This window comes from Ursus arctos, unplaced genomic scaffold (genome assembly GCF_023065955.2).
Source record: "Ursus arctos isolate Adak ecotype North America unplaced genomic scaffold, UrsArc2.0 scaffold_11, whole genome shotgun sequence".
Taxonomy (NCBI): domain Eukaryota; kingdom Metazoa; phylum Chordata; class Mammalia; order Carnivora; family Ursidae; genus Ursus; species Ursus arctos.
Window position 1 is genome coordinate 63,904,042 of NW_026622775.1, and position 21,205 is coordinate 63,925,246.

Consider the following 21,205-nt stretch of genomic DNA (forward strand, 5'->3'; position numbering starts at 1 on the left):
GGCTTGGCAAGCTGCTGCAGTTCAGTGGGAGACTGTCAGGCAAACACAGCATGGTTTCTTTTAAAAAGAAATCGATCTGACTGAACTATCAGAGTTCTGCAGAGGGACTAAATAAAGCTTGTTTCTTCAATTCACTCGAATTTTTGGAATGCTTTCCTCAAAAAATTATAGAATCAATAAATACTCATAAAATTTTTTTTCAGAATATAATTGAAAGCTATAGAGAAGGAAACAAAGATCACCTGTCATCTCACTACCTAGAATAATCACTGTTTAACATTTTGGTGTGTAATCTGCTCTGCTGGATGTGTGCAATGACATCCTTCTATATCAGTAACTCTTAAGTTATAAATCTGTTAGGATTAGATTCCACTGAGTGATAGGAAGGCTGAAATAACCATGACTTAAATAGGGTTGATGTTTCTCTCTTATGTAAATGAAGTCTGAGGGAAAATAGTCCAGGGCTGATAGGGCAGGTCCATGATCCTTAGAGACCCAGACTCTCCCTGCTGGCTTATTGTCCCACCATCTTCAGTATGTGGCTTACTCTCTGTGATCCAATATGACTGTACCAGCTAAAGCTGAGGTCCTTATTTCCAGCCAGGAGGAAGGAGGAAGGGGCAGAGAAAGGGTGCCCCTTCCCTTTGTTAGTTTCTCTGAGTTGCACATACCCCTTTGATCTATCTTTTGGCCAGAATTTACATTGCTGCGTCTAGTTGCAAGAGAGACTGGGAAATGGTCTTTATTCCAGGTGGCTATAATTCCAGCTGAGATTTGGGGTTCTCCTATAAAAGGACAGAGGGGGATACAGATAATGAGACAACTATCTCTGTCACAAGCCTTTCCATTTTAAATATTTGTATTGCTCATTTGGGTTATTTTTATACTATTACATTATGTGGTTTTATTCTGCTCTTGAACATTGTGGTTTCCATCCCCTAACTGTCCTGCACAGTGCTCAAGAGAACATAGTTACTTACTTTTTTTGCACAACTTTTTTTGCACCCATCTGGTTTTTTTGCTTAGTGTAAGTAAATTCCTTAAGTAGAATGGTGAGGTCAAGGACTATACATGTGCATTTTAAATTTTGATTCAAGATTGCTTTTCAGAAGTTCTTTCATTTTCATCTACCAGGAGTAACTGAGAGTTTCCATTTCCCCATATCCTCATGATTAGTTTCTTCAGGTGAGTGTTTGGACAGACCATTTCCTCACAGTATAGTTTTAATCTGCACTTCTATTACTTGTAGAAGTTTGACCGTCTTTGCATTTGTTTTTGGTGATTTGGGTATTATTAGGGGGCCCTTTATATTCTTTTACAAATTACCTGTTTGTGGTTTTTCCCTGTTTTTCTGTTGCAGTCTTTGTCTTTTTCTTACTCAGTTAATAGAGTTCTTTATATATTAAGGATATCAGTTCTTCGTCTTGGTTTTACAAATGGTTTTTGCCAGTATATCTTTTTTTGCCTTGTTTTAGAGTAGTTTTGAGCATACTAAAGTTTTTAGTATAAATAAACAAATCTATCGTTATTTTCTTCTCGGATCATGGCTTTAGGGTGGCACTTAAAAGTCCTTTTCTATGCCAGGATTATATCAAATATTTCCCTAAAGTTTTAGAATTTCTCTGCTAGGATTCCATACAAAGATTTTTAAATAAGTGTTTTATCAACCACAACAAACGAAAATCAAAATCAAACTACTTTCTCTAGTAAGTATGGGTCTCTCTGCTGCCATTTTTGTAGGGTCATTATTAATTCGTAAAAGAAGCTGCCTCTTCTCTTTTCTCCCGAGGACCCAGATGGTACAGGCAAAGGAAAACTCTTTCCTTTACCCTGACCCCTGACATGTTAACTGTGTGACTAGTAGGAAATTTTTTAGTTGAAAAACTTTTTCTAGACCCCAAAACTAATTGCTGATAGCCTGGTTTTTGTCCAGATATAAATGTATGTGAAGAACCCAGCATGAAGTGCTCAATCAATGGTAGCTGTTTTTATAAACTTCTTTACTTAATGAAAAGCAGTTTGTAAATCCATTTCTTTGCAAATCTGAAGTGACTGAAAGGGGCTTTTCCCCAGTCCACCCAGAAACATATTCATTTAAAGACTGAGTTAGGAATATTCTTCTCTGTGCCGATATGTATTATTTCTAATACCCATTATTTCCCCCTAAGTAGAACAGTTTTGTCAACATTGAAAGTCTGTTAGAGGGGTGCCTGGATGGCTCAGTCGGTCGGGTGTTCGACTCTTGGTTTCAGCTCAGGTCATGATCTCAGGGTGGTGAGATCAAGCCCCGAATTGGGCTCCACGCTCAACAGGGAGTCTGTGTGAAGATCTTCTCTCCCTCTCCCCCCATTCTCTCTCTCTGATAAATAAATCTTTAAAAAAAGAAAGAAAGGAAGGAAAAGAAAGAAAGTCTGTTTGGTTAGGTAACACCTCTTCCCAGTTATCTACACAAATGCCCAGGAAACTCTCTTGTGACCATAGTATCTGTGTTCTTTCCTTAATGCTTAACTCTGATGTCTGCATTTGTCTGGACATTGAACCTTGAACCAATGCATTATCTGTGATTTGACGGGGAGAAAAAGTGCACAACTTTTTTTAATATGACTAGAATAAACTCCTAGTCTTGAATTAATATTAAACTAATAAGTTCCCTTTTTGATGCTGATCTTAGCCACTTACTAGTTTACCATTTTGTTAACCTTTTTCCTTTTTTCTTGCTCATTGCTGCAAATTTTCAACAATTTGTATAAATTCCATTGCCTTTAAATTGCCTCTTCTTTTACATAATTCATCCCATAAATAATACTTATCATTCCCATATCTCTTTCTCCTCTTAAAAGTTTCTTTACCTTTATCCATCATAATTATATGTTGCTTTTTACTAGCACTTTTATCAGTCTTGCTGCTTTTATTCTTAGAGGACATACTGGGTTAATAATTTTCATTAAACACCTGAAAACCAATCACAAATAAAGCAAACATCATAGAACAAAAACAACTCATAGGCCTGTCATATATGATCTTTAATGCAATTTCTTTTTGATGGTGGTGGAGCACAGCTTTTACTCTGAAGTGTAGGTATTTACATAGTTGGTATGAAAGATTAGGTTAGAGGGGTGCCTGGGTGGCACAGTTGGCCGAGCGTCTGACTTGGTTTGGGCTCAGGTCATGATCTCAGGGTCCTGGGATTGAGCCCCAAATCGGGCTCAGCAGAGAGTCCGCCTGAGAGTCTCTCTTCCTCTCCCTTCTGCCCTTCCCCCCCCCATAAATAAATAAATCTTTGAAAGATTAGGTTAGAGTAGTACTTATTATTTTAATTTATTATTGCCCTTAGCTATTTCTACCCTTAACTCTGTCTCCCGTATTCCTTCTTTCCTGAAAATGCTGTTATCTCTTTACTCTCAACCTCTTTTAAACCTTTGTTGCCCTTAAGGAGGGCAAGTGATGTAGTGAGCACTGGGTGTTATATTCAACTGTTGAATCTCTGAAATCTACCTCTGAAACTAATAATATACTATATGTTAATTTAAAAAAAACTTTGTTGCCAATAGAAACTTCTATGGTAATTACTCTGTATTCCAAAAGAGAAAAAAAAAATTCTGATCCAAAAAAAACACTGGTCGAAATTTGGTTTTAAAAAGAACTCGAGGGGCACGCCTGGGTGGCTTAGTCGGTTAAGCGTCTGCAGTCTGCTCAGGTCATGATTCTGGGGTCCTGGAATCAAACCCTGCATCGGGCTTCCTGCTCACTGTGGGAGCCTGCTTCTCCCTCTCCCTGTGCTGCTCCCCCTGTTTGTGCTTTCTCTCACTCTGTCTCCTGCTCTCTGTCAAATAAATAAATACAATCTTAAAAAAAAAAAAACAAAAAACTGAGGCGTATCTAAAGTAGAAAGTGAAAGTTGCAGTATTGTCAATCACCCTCTCCCCTGAAGTAACCACTTTTTACCAGCATGGTATGTGCTTTCAGTCTTTTTTTAAATTATGTATCTACATAAATGGGGTCATATGCATAGCTCTGTGAACTTATCAGTGCATCAACTCTAATTACTTTTTAACATTTTTAAAGTTCTGGTACCAGACAGCCAGTGGTGTTTGTTCCCAAGCCAACCCCTACCTATTTTCCTCTCCTATCCTTAATATTTACTGTCAGCATTCCCACCCTTCCTGAACTTAAGTTGGGCTGTTGGGTTTTTAGACCACTCTCTGCTTCTTTACTCATTTGCATGGAGAGCCAAGTCAAGGAAGAGAATAAGCAGGAAGGAGCAGCCATGTGTCAGTTACCCAGCTGAGTGTGTTATCTAGCCACTCTCCAACCAGAAAGTGGCTTCACTGTGTTCACCATGCATGCTGCAGATTTTCTGCTCAAATGGAAAATCATCCCTCTATCCAGCTGTGTAGTCAGCTTGACAGTGAGTATGATTGGCACATTTAACAGCTCTCCTGCAAGATAAAATCAAGATGTAAAGTGAAAGAAAGTGAAAGATTACCAAATAAAATTGAGATGTATTTATAGAAGTCTCTGAGTGTTGGAGGGCCTGGCCCAAATTCTTAGCAGGGATAATAGTTCCAAATTAGGCAAATTTGGCTCAGCGGAAGCCAGTTTAACTCAGGATGGTGTGGGTTAAGGCAGAGATTCTCAATAGAATGTGCTCTCCTCTTTCCGTGCCACACTAAGAATCTTATACATCCTCTTGGGGCATGGAGTATCTCCTTGTGCACTCTAACTACTGATGGCAACAAATGTATGTATGTTTACTCAGGGTGTTGGTACAGAGAAAAGTTCACAAGCCCTGTAAGGGTAGGTTTCTCATTTTTAAAAGAGGTATTTGGACTAGATGATCTTAGAATTCCTTCCAGGTTATAAATTGTATAATGTCATATTTTCAAATAGTCAGTTGTAAAGAACATAGTGGCATAAACACATCTTGATGAAAGGTTATATAAAAGAGCAAGGAGGTTTGGTCAACCCAGTGAAATGATGGAATAGTGAGAAGCAATATTTTTGTGTTAAGAGAAGGGTTAGAAGTAATCTGGTTAAGTCTCCTCATTTGTCAGGTGAAGAAATTTGAGGCCCAAAGTATTTAGGGATTTGTTTGGACTAATAACAAATCAGAGGCAAAGTTAGGAACTAATATATTTTTTTAAAGATTTATTTATTTTATTTATTTGACAGAGAGAGAGCCAATGAGAGAGGGAACACAAGCAGGTGGAGCGGGAGAGGAAGAAGCAGGTTCCCAGCAGAGGAGCCTGACGTGGGGCTCGATCCCAGAACGCCAGGATCACGCCCTGAGCTGAAGGCAGACGCTTAACGACTGAGCCACCCAGGCTCCCCAGGAACTAATATTTTATGCCTAGAGCTAATGCTTTATATTGAATACTGTGGTACACAGCCCAGCAATAAAATCTAACTCCAATTTTTTTAAGCTAAAGATAAATTTCTACTTTGGAAAACAGTTTGGTCGTTTCTTATAAATTTAAACATATATAGCCCAGCAGTGTCACTCTTAAGTATTTACCGAAGAGAATTGAAATCATACGCCCCTACAAAAACCTATATGTGAATGTCTATAACTGCTTCTTCATATTCAGCAAAAACTGGAAACAACAACCCAAACGTCTATCAGTTTGGGAATGGATAAGCAAATTCTGGTACATCTGTACATTGGAATACTTCTTAGCAATGAAAGGAATGAACTATTGATAGCAACGAAAAGGATGAATCTCAAAAGCAGTATGCGTTGCCACCTGGGTGGCTCAGTCAGTTTAATGTCTGCCTTTAGCTCAGGTCATGATCCCAAGGTTCTGGGATGATATCCCTCATCCAGCTCCCTGCTCAGTGGGGAGTCTGCTTCTCCTCCTACCTTTCCCCCCTGCTTGTGATCTCTCTCTCTCTCTCTCAAATAAAATCTTTTTAAAAATTTATGCTCATAATATATGAAATTTCTAATTTCTCTGCATCCTTGCCAGCGGGTGTCAGTCTTTAATTTTGACCCTTCCAACTAAGATTACAGTGGTATCCTATTGTGGTTTTAATATGTATTTCTCTAAGGACTAGTGTTTAGCATCTTTTCATTTGAATATATTTGAAGTTGTAAGAATTCTGCATTCAAGTTCTATATGAGGTATGTGTGTTGCAAGTATTTTCTACCAGTCAGTTATCTTACATTTTCTGAAGAATGTCTTTTGAAGAACAATTTCTCTAATCTAAGAAATTTTTGCCTAACTTAAAGCACAAAGATTTTCATCTGTTTTTCTGGATTTGCCCTGTCCAGTACAGAATCCACCAGCTGCATATGGCTTTTATTTTTTTTAATTTTTATTTGTTTATTTATTTACGTATTTGTTTGTTTTGCATATGGCTTTTAAACACACTGTTATTAGTATGACTAAGGAACTGAATTTAATTTTTTTTTAAGATTTTATTTGAGAGAGGGCAAGAGAGAGAGAGGAGTCAGGGAGGGGCAGAGGAAGAAGCAGACTCCCCTCTGAGCAGGGAACCTGATGCAGGGCTCGGTCGCAGGACCCTGAGATCATGACCTGAGCCGAAGGCAGACACTTAACCAGCTGAGCCACCCAGGAGCCCCAGGAACTGAATTTTAGATCGTATTTTATTTTATTTAAGATTTTATTTTTTTATTGAGAGAGCACACAGACACACAAGCTGGGGAAGGGGCAGAGAGTAAATGAGAGGGACTCTCAAGCAGACTCCTTGCTGAGCTCAGAGCCCATAGCAGGGCTCCATCTCAGGACCCTGAGACCATGACCTGAGCTGAAATCAAGAAACTGAGCCCCCCCGGCCCCCCAAATGGTATTTTATTTTAATTAAACTTTAAAAGTTGATAGTTCAGTTATTGAGAAAATTTTTACTGTGTTTGGAAGAACTTGGGTATGTGGATCTACTTTTTCAGCTAAGTTTTATGCAATCTAAATGCATATGCAGTATTTCAGATGAAAATTTAGCATCTGAATTGAAATATGCTGCAAATATAGCATTCACAGTAGGTTTTGAAGACTTAGTACCATGAAGTAATATAAAAATGTCTCATTAATATTTTTATATCAATTATATGTTGAAATGAAAATTTAGAAATATTTGGGTTAAATGAACTATATTACTAAAATTAATTTCACCTGTTCCTTTTACTGTTTTAATTTAGCTCCTAGAAAATTAAAAATTAGTATGTGGCATGCATTGTATTTCTATTGCATGTACTTTTCCAGAGGTTTTCTTGTTTTAGCTCTTCCATTTAGTTCTATAACCCATTTCAAGTTCAAAGTTCCCTTTAAGCCTAATGTTTTATGATTTTTATGAAGGCTAAGAGTGTGATGAACATAAGACTGGGAAAAAGAATTAAATTTTTTAAAAATTTGTAGATTTTATCATTAGGAAATACACATTTAAAAAATATTAAAATATACTAGGGTACAACTCAGGGATATAGAAATGACAGTGTCAGTAGCTTAATTAACTGGTTAAATGTGTTCCTTCCTTGGTCTATCCCAAGCTGCCTGCCTTAGAAGTAATCGAGCAGGGGTTAGTGGTACAACAGGAAAACAGTATTGAGAGAGAAGTTAGAAAAGATGACTACTAAAAACTGTAGTCACTCCTACTTCTGAGATCCTTAATTTTTTTTTCTATCCAACTATCCTATCTATATTAAACCTGTTGCTCTTATCATAGTATACTACCATAGGTTTTCTTCTAGTATATTAGTGGAATGATTTAAGAAAAGACATTTAGAATTTGTGCTGGTTTGAGTGCAAACTCAGTTTGTTACTAACTGTGTGATCTTGGGCTTTGACAATCGAGTTGGTATCAATACTATTTACTTTATTCAGTTGTTGAGAAAGAACGAATACTGGATAAAAAATATTTGTCAGCAATTCTTATTGTTAGTGAAGGTAATTCATACAATGAAATTTCCAATTGTTCCTTCCTAAGCTAGGGTCTAATTTTATTTTTAGAATTCCTTTTCAAGTGTCAGCATTAATGTGTATTTTTATGAATATGTATATTTTATAAATATAGCCATCGTGTTACTATAACATTTCTGGTAATTAGATAATGATCAACACCATTTGAAAAACTTCTTGTAAAATTATAAAGCCTTGCCGAATCTTGTTAGAGAAGTGTTTTGCCAAATTTCCTAAGACTAGGAAAGCATCAAGGAGTTCACTGAAGGTACTAATGTAATCTCAAAATTTTAGACTAGAAATTTTAGACTAAATTTGTTTCTTTCCTACCCCTGCCCAAGGCCATATTTGAATCATCCTTCTCATGAGGTAGCAGCATTCTCATTTATTCCATTTCTGTTGCCTTGTCAGCAGTTTTAAGTCTTCTTTACTTTTACATCAGGACATGTATAATACCAAAATGAAAATTATGGATCATTATCACTACTCAGCACAGTTCCTTAAAAATTAACAAATATATCTAGCAAATGGTATACTTATACTAAAATATCCATTATCTCTTGAATTTTATTTTTGTACCATGAGACCTTTGTTGTAAGGAAAATAGCACTACAGATTTTGACAATAGTAGGAAAGGTATAGTTACATAATTCCAGTGTCTGAGGAAGTGTCTGATAACAATACAAAAAAACCCAAAAACACCTTAGTATTCGTTACCAACGTTGAATAGATGTTAATAGTTTGCCCTTTTGTTGTAATCAGTTCTCCTCCCCTCCCATCGCCCTTTTTAAGGACGTAAGTTATAGCTAAAGCTAAGATCACCAACCTTCACTTTTCCTCCCTCTTCCCAGGTTACTGCTTTCCTCAGGTTGATGTGTATCATACTGTACATGCTTCTATTAGTTTAGTCTATGTTATAGTATGTATTCAATATTATTAGGTATTGACAAGTTATTCTCCAGTCACACCAATTTATACTCTATTTTTACTATATTCTCATCGATACTTAGTTATCATCAGTCTTTTTGCTCATTATTGTCTTATTTTACATTTCCCTGATTCTAACGATTTGAGCTTTTTATACATTAACTTCCCACTCTTGTTTCCTCATTTCTTTTGAGTTTTAAAATCTTTTTTGTTGTTGATTTATATGAGTTCTTAATACATTAGTAGTGCTTTTTTAGTAACACGTATTGGAAATATCTTCTCCCAATCTCTGGCTTGTGTTTTCACTCTTTAATGGTATCCTTTGAAGATTTTCATTTTAAACTACTGTAGTCAAGTTTCTTAATCTTTCTGTTATGGTTTGTACTTTTTTGTCTCTTAAGAAATTCTCCACTACTCCAGGGTAATAATTTTTTTATCATTCAGTAAAAGTTTTAAAGTTTTTACCTTCATATCTTCAGTATTTAAGTCATCTGGAATTAATTTTTGGTATGATGCAAAGTATTTTTTTTTTCAAATGGATTGCAGACTTTCCCAGCACCATAAATTGGAAATGCCACTTTATCATATGTCATGCCCAGAGATATGTGTGTGTGTGTCTCTTTTCTGGACTGTTTATTCCTACTTCACTGGTCCATTAGTTATCATAGTGTAACATCCAACTTTTAATTACATTATGGTAAGTTATAATGTCAGAAAATTTAATTCTTCTTTAATCATTGGTCTTTAATATTTTCCTAGGTAATCCTAGCCCTTGACTCTCCCCATATGATTCTTAAATTTTATAGAAAGTAGGTTAGTGAGAATTGCGATTTTTTGCAACAGTTTATTTTCCTTTCCAGTTAATATTATCTATAAGTAGAGTTTTATAATTTTTTTGGTAAACATTTTACACTTCTTTTTTCGTTTTATGGTACATTTAATTTTCTGCCATATAAATGGTATTCTGATTTTTAACTCATTACTTTTACTAATTGTTGCTGGCATATAAGGACTCAATTAATTTTGGTACATTGATTTTTGTATCCAGCAACCTTGAGGAACTCTCTTTTTAGCCTAATAGTTTGTTTTTAGAATGTTTTCTAATTATATCAATTGTGAGCAATGACTGCTTTTATTTCTCCATTTCTAATTACCTTTTTTAGTTTTCTTGCCTTATTGCATTATATAGCATTTCCAGGTATCGTGTTAAATTTAAGCAGTCATAGTGAGTATCCTTGTTTTGTTCTTGACTTTAAGGAAATAGTTTCACATATTCATCATTAGCTGTGATGTAGGATTTGGTTAGGAACCTTTTATCATATTAAAGAAATACCTTCAATTTATAGTTTGGTAGGAGTATTTGCCTAGAATCAGTGTTGTGTTTTTCAAATACATTTTCTGAATCTATTGGGATTTGTTTTTTCCTATATTCATTTATGTGTGAATTATACTAATAGGTTTTCTGATGTTGTACCAGGAAGCCGAACCATTACACAAGAATCAATTGGCTAAAAGTATTTTTTTTTTTTAATGTTGTATTTGAATCAGAAACAACCTAAGTCACTTCTTTATTCCACTGCCAGGGAGAAAAGCGAACTGAACCTGTTTTCTCTTTGCTCATAGATCTCCATGAGTTAGTTAAATAGACAAAGGAGAAAAAGGAAAAAATTGTGATATCATTTATAACTTATTTCATTAACACTATTGCGTATAAAAAGCAGTTCCTTTATGGTGCTGTGCAATTCTCCCAAACAATATTAAAGAGCTTTTGGCATTAACTCAACCTAGAGGTTATAGGTTACATTAAAGATAATTAAAAGGAGTTCAGCAGCAAAACTACTTTACAGTGAGAGAATCCTATCACTTTTTTTTTAATGCAATGAAAACCCAACAAAAGAAAATTACTGCTATGATGGATTATAGACCAATTAAATAATTTAATTTACTTGGGACCTTTGCTTTATCTTACATTAGCTAGCTAACTAATTTTCTTTGTTCACAACCAGATTATAAATTCAATCTACATTCTTATCAATTCAAAGTATGGCCTTTTAGAGCAGCACATCATTTTAGATCATGTCAAAAAAAAATTTTTTTTTAATCCTCTCTAATGATCCCTTTTTTCTTGTGTAGCATGGGATGCCATGGTCGTTAAGAGTATTCTTTCTGGATCTCACTGTCCTGGATTCAATCCTGGTACAGTTCTTACAGCTTTGGGACCAATGTGCAAATTTCATAATTTCATATGTGCAAATTTCATAATCTGTGTCTCGTTTTCTTCATTTGTAAGATAGGAATACACTTCCTACCTCATAACGTTCTTGGGAAGGTTAAAGGAATTAAATGTGAAGTTTTTACAGAGTGCCTGACACTACATAAACACCATATCATAATAACTGTGTATATTTTAATTATTTTTAAATAAGACTAGTGAATAGGAGAACATATATGATATTTTGACCCATGGTTCTTTCTGCAAAAGACAGACTTATTCCCCAAAGCCAATTCACTATAATTCAGTTTGTCATGACCAAACTGCTAAGTTTAACAAATGTACTAATTTGCTAGATCTTTTGTTTTATGAAGTTTATAGTAATTCATATTGCTTTTGAAGATTTCTGTGAGGTTAAGTTGCTTGGTCATCATTTTGTCTTCATGGCAGGTTTTTAAAGTATTAGAATTGCTGAAACCTGAGGTCATGATGTGAGTCTTCTTAGTAATAGATTTAATATTCAGAAGCACGTATTTTAAAATCAGTAATCCAAAACCCCCAAGGGCTGTGTACCTCAGTGAAAGGAGTGCTAGAAAAGTATCATTCACTTGCTCAAGAGGTCAATAAGGAAGATTGTCTCTGCAAGGAGGCTGAGCCAATGCTTTAAGAGTGTTAAAGGTGTGATTTATAAGCTCTTTTATATAGTTACAGATATTTGAGCTGAGAAATCAACATAAAAATTGATCTAAAGATGGTGATACTTGGGACCTGCCTCAACCCATTTTGCATAGAGTTCCCATAGATATAGCTCCACCAAAGATGGTCTTGCAAAATTTTAAAACAATAACAAATGAAATCCACTGTGAGACTCAGCAGTTATAGTAAGACTCTCAAGTACTTCAGAAAACTGTATAATCTGATGGAGAGTCTAAAATTAGTGTGTTAAAGTGATTAAAGACGTATATGGAGATAGCAAACCTATGAAAAGAAGAAAATGCTATTCTTTTAAAGATTTGTTTATTAAATTTATTTTTAAGTAATTTCTGTGCCCAGTGTGAGGCTCAAACTCACAACCCCGAGATAAGAGTTGCATGCTCTACTGAGTGAACCAGCCAGATACCCCAAGATGCTATTTTTTTTTTTTAAGAGAACCTCTGGGGGTTAAGCGTCTGACTCTTGGTTTCAGCTCAGGTCATGATCTCAGGGTTGTGAGACTGAGCCCCATGTCAGGCTCCACGGTCAGCACAGAGTCTGCTTAAGATTCTCTCCCTCTCCCTTTGCCCTTCCCCATCCCCACTCACTTGCGCATGCTCTCTCTCTCTCTCTCTCTCAAAAAAAAAAAAAAAAGTGTTAAAAAGAGAACTTGTAAAAATGAAAAACAGCCACTGAAAGGAAAATTTCAGTAGAGGAGTTAAATAGCGGATTTAACACCACTGAAGAAAGAACTAACAAACCATAAGATGGAGTTAAGGAAAGTATCCAGAATTCACAGAGCTCAAAAAGCAAAATATGAAAGGATAACTTAGTCACAGAGATGGAGAGTAAAATGAAACATTACAACATACATTTAATAGGCATTTCACTAGTAGAAACTAGAAAGAATGAGAAAGAGACAATATTCAAAATTATAATAGCTGGCAGTTTTTTTTACAGTTGTGAAAGACCAGTCCTCGTATGTTAGAAGCATAAATCAAAAAGAAAGTTATACCTATGTAAATTTTAATGAAAGATCAGAACACTAATGGCAAAGAAAAGAATTTAATTGCAACCTGTAATGGAACACCAGTTAGACTAGCAGCAGATTTCTCATCAACAATAATAGATGCCGGAAGACAAGTTGAATATTTATGTCCTTAGTGTTCTGAGATAATTTGCTCCCCTATAATTCTATTTCCATCACTGTTAAGGAGTAAAATCAAAATTAAGACATTTCCAGACCAGTAATGACTAAAAGTTTACCTTTTGAACACCATCACAAAGGTGATATACTGCAGGATGTATTTCAGGAAGAAGGGAGTTGAACCCAAAAGGAAGAAATGGGATTAAAAAGGATTGGTGAGCAAAGATCAGTTAAAATGTCCGTAAATAATCAGTAACTGTGAAAAACAGTCCAAAATCATTGACTCAACAGTACTGTTGTTAGGACATATCTTTCTTTTATTTACATAGCATCAAGAAGAACAAAACAACAGTAGGAATTAAACCATGACAGGGTGCTTTAATGATGGCACTGATCATTATGTTAATCTGTTACATCAAATTCCCTTTCCTTTGAAATTTCTTTTATCTAGTCAAAGGAATTTGGCAGTTGCCATCAAGTGAATTGCTTTGAATGTGATAGGGAATCCTTTTGTACATATCTTAGTTACAGGACCTAGCAAAGCTTCATTAACTTGTGGATAGCTTCCATAGTAGAAAAAAATCAGTAACTATAATTCAATAAATCAAGAAATAACAGTATGACCATATTTCTGAGAAATACAGAGGTAACTAGAAGAAATAGCTAGAAGAATCAAAAGTAGTTACCTTTCAGAATGGGACTATGAGATTTTTTATAGCTTATAAAACTGATTCATTGTTAACTGTGTATGTGTGAAACTTCACTTAAAATACCACATAAGGGGGCACCTGGGTGGCTCAGTCGTTAAGGGTCTGCCTTCTGCTCAGGTCATGATCCCAGCGTCCTGGGCTAGAGCCCTGCATAGGGCTCCCTGCTCAGCAGGGAGCCTGCTGCTTCCTCTCCCACTCCCCCTGCTTGTATTCCCTCTCTCGCTGTCTCTCTCTGTCAAATAAATAAATAAAATCTTAAAAAAAAAAAAAATACCATATGAGACAATGATTCACTAAAGGAAAAATTGGTACAGCTATATTGTTTAGAAATAAACATAGAAATAGATTTTAAGCAAAGAGGAGCATTACGTAGTAATAAAAGAAACCCTCACTAGTAATACTGACTCTTATATGCTTAGTAGTGAAGCTTCAAAATATATAAAGCAACATTTGACAAAATTAGAAATTGACAGTTTTTCTCTCCTAAAACTCAAGTAAGAGTATGGGAGATTTAAATAAGATAATGAAGTTGACGTATTCTGTATACACAATTAGATTGTCTTTTCAGTTTTCACTGAAAATTGGATCATTCGTAAAAAAAATCAACTATTTACAATGCACAGAGTCATCAAGCAAGTTTCAATAAAGATCCAAAAATAATGTACAGATTCTTTTCTCTGACCATAATAAAACTAGAAGTCAGTAACCAAAAGATAATCATTACCACCTGTATATTTGGAAATTAAACCAAACACACTTTTGAGCAGTTTGTGGCTCAAAAAAGAAATCACAATGGAAATTACATAGTATTTAGAAATGCATACATTGAAAACACAATATAAACTTGTAAAACGCATCCAGAGCAACTTAGAGGGCTATTTGTAGCCTGGATGCATGTTTTAATCAGCTACACATCCAACTGCAGAAATTTTTAAAATGTAGCAATTTAATAAAACAGAACAATAAAACAGCAAAAATTAAATAGAAATTGAAGAGCAAAAATATACTTATTGATAACTGAATAGTTGCTTATGAACTAAAGAAAGAAAATATTTTAAATTGTAAAGGAGGAAAAAAAATTAATAGAAGAGAAAATACTGCATTGCTCCTGGCTCAGAGAAATGTTACTGTATAATAAAAATGGCAAGGGTGTCTGGGTGGCTCAGTCAGTTAGGGGTCTGCCTTCAGCTCAGGTCATGATCCCAGGGTCCTGGGATTGAGCCCTGCGTGGGGCTCCCTGCTCAGCGGGAAGTCTACTTGTCCCTCCCCTTTGCCCCTCCCCCAGCTCGTGCTCTCTGTCTCTGTCTCAAATGAATAAATAAAAAATCTTTAAAAAATATTTTTTAAAAATGGCAGCATTCCCTAAGTTAATAATAGATTGAATGTAGCCTCCATTGAAAACATGTCTTTAGAACTGAAGTCTAGTCATTCTAACTTAATTGAAAATATTGCAAAGTATAAACATTACAACATTGGGAATAAAAATGAAAAACAAGCCCCATGGAAAAATAGAGACTTCAAAAATATAATCTGTTACAGGACTTGGAGATGTAGCTTACAAACCAAGAATAACTTAAAGGTGAAAGGAATCACCTTTCTTGAATTCTGCTAGGGCATTGAGGAAAATAGACTTATGTTTTTGTCCCAGTTATGGATGAGAGATCAATTTAGGACTATCTACGAAAACAGTATTTTCAGAGATCGGTTAAGTTTGTCACCATAATAGCTATTCTGTGTCAATATCAAAAGGAAAGCAACAAAGAAGGAATACAGATAGTTTGTAAATTTATCCATGTTGAGTGATGATCATTTGTTATACTAATTTTGCTTACTTGTATGTTTGAAATTTTCCACAATTTTTCAGTGAAAGTAAAGGAATGGGAAAGATATGTAGTATGTTTAACTGAAAAAGTTTTTATCCAAAAATATAATGCTTATACATGTTAAACATATATATAAGTTCCATAACCACGTTCCATTTATTCAGTAGAAAAAAAGAGATCAACAGGCAGACAAGGAAATGTTGATGTAAATCATTACACAGAAAAACCTGCAGCTTTGTTATTGGTTAGGAATAAAATTAACATGAAAGCATTGCTGTGTGTTTATTAAGCTGGATTAAAATTATAAAACCTTACGTTCGCTAGACTACTCACTTCTGTACTCAGTAGTGACTGTATCTTCCTAGAGGGAAAACTAGCAATAGACAGTATTTATAAAATTGTTCTCACTTTACCTAGTCTGTGGGATACACAAGTGTCTAAGACATTAGTGAATGCTACTATAGAATAGAATTTCTTCTCTAAAATGCTGTAAATTTAGGTGGCCCCCCAAATACAGGTGACCTTTTCAGCCCCGGATGGTTCTGTAACAGATACCAGTGAACACATACTACAGGTCAGGCACTGTTTCCATGTGTTCAATCCTCACAACTTCAGGAGGGTAGCTTGTATTACTGCATCTTACAGGTGGGGGAACTCAGTCTTTGCAAAGTGAAGTGATTTGTCCCCACATCACACATTAATAATGAGCTCACTCAGGATTTGAGCCCAGGCAGTCTTACTTCAAACCCCCTGCTTTTTAAATCATTGCTCCAAACTCCCTCTCAAAATGAAAGCCACGTATCAAGTAGTTGACTTTCCTGTGTAGGGCCATTTAATTGCTTCAAGATAGCTACTACTAACATTACAGCTTCATTTTCGTATAGATTCTAGATGGTTTTGACCATAATGCTGATGGGAATAAGCAGTGAAACAGATCTTCTGATATATAACTGATGACATTGTAAATAGGTACAGCCTTTTTTGGAAGGCGTTTTGGCAGCATATTTCAAGAGCCATGAAATGCTCGTATTTTTTGACCTAGTTAATGCCACTTCTGGGAATCCTCTAAAGAAATAGTCTAATATGGAAAAAGCCGTAAGCACTAAAGTGATCACCACAGCCATGTTTGTAATAAAGCAACTGGAAGCAACCCTAAATGTTCATCAGTAAGGAATGATTAAACATACCATGGTATATTTACTTAGGAAGCCAGTAAAAATGAAGTGTGATGCAACGTAGACAAAGAAAACACAGTCATCTTGAGCTTTGAAAGCAGCACACAGCTGTATGTGCACTAAAATTACAGCTTTTACAAATATGAAAAAAGACAGAGGGGAGCCTGGGTGACTCAGTCGGTTGAGCTTCTGCCTTTAGCTCAGGTCATGATCCTGGGGTCCCGGGATCAAGCCCCACATCCAGCTCCCTGCTCAGCAGGGAGCCTGCTTCTCCCCTGCCCCTCACCCACTAATGTTCTCTCTCTCTCTCTCATAAATAAATAAATACTTTAAAAAGAAGATGGAGTAGAACAGTGGTTGTGGGTGATATTTTTCTTTCTGCTGTTTTTCAGGCTTTTTGTAATACAGATTTATTACTAATCTTAAGGTTTAAGTGACACGATTACTTAATGTTTTTGTGTATTCGTCTCCTAACCATCACTAGATTATAAGCTGCATGTTTAAAAAGAGCATCACTGGACAAAGGCAAACTTCGAGCACCTTGCAGGTGCCTCATTTGCTTGTTGCGTGAACCGCGGCCAGTCAGTCTCAGCTGACTCATTTGACCCATGAAGTGAGCGGTGCAATTTGCAAAACATGAGTGGAATATTTGGAATCAGGGGACCTTGCTGTATGTCTTTGGCTCTTAGACAAGTGGCTCAAACTTTGTAAAGCTCAATTTCCTCATCCATAAAAATGGAGCTAGGGAGATCAAGGTCTGGCGCTCCTTTAGTAGACACTCTGAAAAGTGTTCCTTCCATTCAGTTACGGCCCTTATAAAGTGTTCCTCACCTTTATTTATCCTTGCATGACAAGAGCAAATATAAAGTCTTCAGCTAACATCTTTTGAGCAGCAGCTTTTACGCGTTGATCTTCTGGCCTAACTTGTTGTCTATAATTTAGAGTTAAGGATGAAGGAAGAAAAGCTTTGTCATTCAATGTGGCTTGAAAATTTTTCAGTTTTTTTTAACCTTTTTTTTCCCAACTATAAAAATGTAGTAAATGGTCATTGTCAAACATTTGGAAAATACAGAAAGCTGGAAGAAGAAAGTTATACCATGATCTTTCTACCTAGAAGTAACCATTATACATTTCCTTTTATTTCTTTTTAATCTTTCCTGAATATCTGATTTTTTTTGAAGGAAAAGTATAGGAAAACTCTTATTAGAGCATTTGTTATGTTTGGGGCAGTTTAATATGATGTTTTGTGTTTGTTTTGAGATAGTTTACCTTCAATAAGTTATTCTTACATAGGGATAAAGACCAAGCTAGCAATAAGGAACCAGATGGAGGACGGGGGTAGGGATATCTCTGTCTTAATTAGTAGGACAGTTTTTTCTGTAATTCTGATACCTGCCAAAGAGTGAACTTATGTAAAATCTAATTACCCAAATCATGCTTCCTGGACTTTTTTTTTTTTTAGGACAATTACAATTTTAAATAACTTGTGATGTTTTCTTTGCAAGTTATCTTGTACCGTTTCAGACCATGAGTTGTGAATTTTAGTTTGGAAAATACAGTCATCATACATAAACTTGGAATAAAGAAAAAGCTTACAGAATAACCACAATTTCTTGGCTCTTGTCCTTATCATTTTTGGAACATGCAATTTTAAAAAATCATTAGTCCCTGTAATATCCTCTGGAGAAAAGGAAGAATTTTATCCAGTGACAGAACCAACAGAGCAGCAAATACCTAGAAAGACAGCCTGAGCTACTGTGGCCATGTGGGGCCAAGCATTGATGTCACATTACCTTGACTTGTGTTGGACTTGTACTTAAATCAGAAAGAATGGACTTGTTGAGGGATTGAGAGCATTGATCCCTCCATTTTCTGGGCTTTGCTGTCCAAAGGCAGCTTCTACAGGATGACTTTAAAAGTAGGGGGAAAGGTCTTTTTCCTCTTTCATTTGTTTTCTTCAGAGCAGCAATAGAATTATGAAAGGTGACAGGGTACATCCCATATAAATAATTTTCAGTGTGGCATATCTGTCATCCCCACTACATTGAGGAGGACGTGAGAAATGTTTGAGGTCAGTGTATTGTCTTGCCTCATCACTCTCCTTTGAATATGCCACTGTGGCTTGTGCCCCTTTGACTTCTGAGGTCTGCTGCCACAGGCAAGAGACTCTTGATTGGTTGGGAGTAGGTGTCCCTCACTCCTGCTTAAGTATCTGCACATCAGGGAAGTCACTTGTCCTTTTGAGTCATTTCTTCTGACAAGGATGGGCCATAACTCCTTACTGATACTTGGCTTATTAACCCTTTCCAGTCACTTCCTCTTTGAGGAAAATCACTTGACCTCTTCACAGGAGAAAACCTAACCTATAGCACCATTTGAAGATCCAGCTTAGAATTTAATTGATCTCTACAGCTTTAGGCAGTACTTAGGTATGAGGCGATCGTGGGGATTTGGAAGTGTCATGTGAGGGGGAGCAGATAACTAAACCCTGTAAACTTTCTACTTGTAGTAACTTTGGTCCCTCCAAAACTGTCTTGCCTGAGATAGTACTTAGCGCCCTACGAAGAATTATGACCTGAGCCTTTTGGTGGGAAGTATCCAGAGTATGGGGGCTACTGAGGGAAGTAGTATCCAGAAGCTGCATAGAAAGTTAGCTGACTTACTTGCTGTTCTTATAAAGAGGAGGTGATCAGTTCTACTTAATTCACTGTACTTTTTAGACTTTTTCTGTAATCGATTATTGATAAAAGCGATTTAATTTTTTTCAGTATTGCCTGTCGGGGCACCCGACCTTACCGTGCAATGTGCTCAAATTCAAATCAACTACAATTATGTTGGACTGCGGACTGGACATGACTTCCACTCTCAATTTCCTTCCTTTGCCACTTGTTCAGAGGTATGTGCTGCTGCATCGGGGACAAAATGAGCTTTAGTTTGCTGAAAAATAGTACCAATTAGCATAAAGATTACCAGTACCTTGTGCGTTGTCCTTAGTTTACTTTGTTCCCTTAAAAAGGTTCTTCATCAGAATTACTTCCTTTGGCTGGGTTGATGGAAAGTGTTGTATTGATTTATTGATTGACTTCTTTATTATAACTTCTTCTGAGCGTCTGTAAAGTGTTCCTGCAACTGCTCCGTGCAGGTGAGGTCATGTATATTTCATCTTTCTTGCTAATTCATATAAGAGCTGATAAATGGTCAACTGATGAGCCCAAGAATTGAATTTTAGAATCATTTAACTGCCTTTGCAGGGACTTGACATCATAGAGCCTGACATTTCTTTTTGATAGCTATCTATGTGTTATTTTCATAATAGTCGGCCTTAGATATCATAGAATCATGTATGAAGCCAAAGTCCTTGTCTTAAAGCAGATAGATTACTCAAAGCTATAGTCACCACTGTTTACTCTTAACTATGACTCTAAGAATTTGGTCTCCCAGCTTCTGCTCATTGAAAACAGCAATTTATAAGAGAGGTGGGTAACTTGCAGAAACAAATTATATTCCCAGTAACAAAAAGTGATACCATATAAGAGAGACAGAAAAGCTGTCTAAAGCAGATTTAAGAGCTTAAAAGCATAGCAACCTGGGGAAGCCATCTAATATATCTCATTCATTCCTGAAGACATCACTGTGTGCAATGATTATTCATAATGATAATCTAGAAAAAGTGTAATTTAAACTCAACCTTTGATTTTTTTTTCCTAGATAAGGGATACAATAAGGTGAAGGGGACAGAATTCAGAGATAATTCCAGATTACATTTTATGCAAAGCTGATAAAATTCAGTTATAATCACATCCAACACTTAGAAATACATTTATTATCCACAGATACTATCTTTCTATCTATCTATCTATCTATCTATCTATCTATCTATCTATTTACAATTGCTTCAGAAACTGTAGCTATCACATATATTTCTGTAAAAAATGACTGACAGATTATTTCTTATTAAAATAGCCTGAGGGGCGCCTGGGTGGCACAGCGGTTAAGCGTCTGCCTTCAGCTCAGGGCGTGATCCCGGCGTTCCAGGATCGAGCCCCACATCAGGCTCCTCCGCTGTGAGCCTGCTTCTTCCTCTCCCACTCCCCCTGCTTGTGTTCCCTCTCTCGCTGGCTGTCTCTGTCTCTGTCAAATAAATAAATAAAATCTTTTAAAAAAAAATAGCCTGAATTATTGTCTGTTTCCCCCCAAAGATTACAATGTTCATTTATTTAGTGTTTATTAAGAATCAGCACTGTGCCGGACCAGGGGATACAGACATGAATAAGACAACTTTTCTTTCCTCATGGAGCTTATATTCTCTTGGGGAGAAAGTATTCCACAGTCGAAGATTTCATTATACTTGTGTTAAGAGAACAAGTACATACTTGTGATAACTACTAAAAAAATTATGTATAAGATATTATGAGAGTTTCCAAAAGGGGGCCTACGCGCTCTGCAAAGTCATGAGTTATTTTGCTGCTGCAGTCCTGAACTGGGCACAAAATTCTAGCTGCGTATTTTCCCTTTCCTGTTCATTCTTGTCTTTACCTAATTCTGTGTTCTCACAGCCCTGACTCAGCATTGGAATCCACTTCCACTTTCTTCCCCTTATCACTG

The 21,205-nt window shown here is 36.1% G+C and overlaps 1 protein-coding gene across 1 annotated transcript in view; it reads left to right on the forward strand.

Annotated features, from left to right (window-relative positions):
* INTS9 (integrator complex subunit 9) overlaps nucleotides 1–21,205 on the forward strand; it is a 103,545-nt gene that overhangs the window by 13,011 nt on the left and 69,329 nt on the right. The window contains exon 2 of the mRNA XM_026518912.4: nucleotides 19,369–19,496. Within this exon, the coding sequence (XP_026374697.1) occupies nucleotides 19,369–19,496 (128 nt within the window). The remainder of the gene's footprint in view (nucleotides 1–19,368; nucleotides 19,497–21,205) is intronic.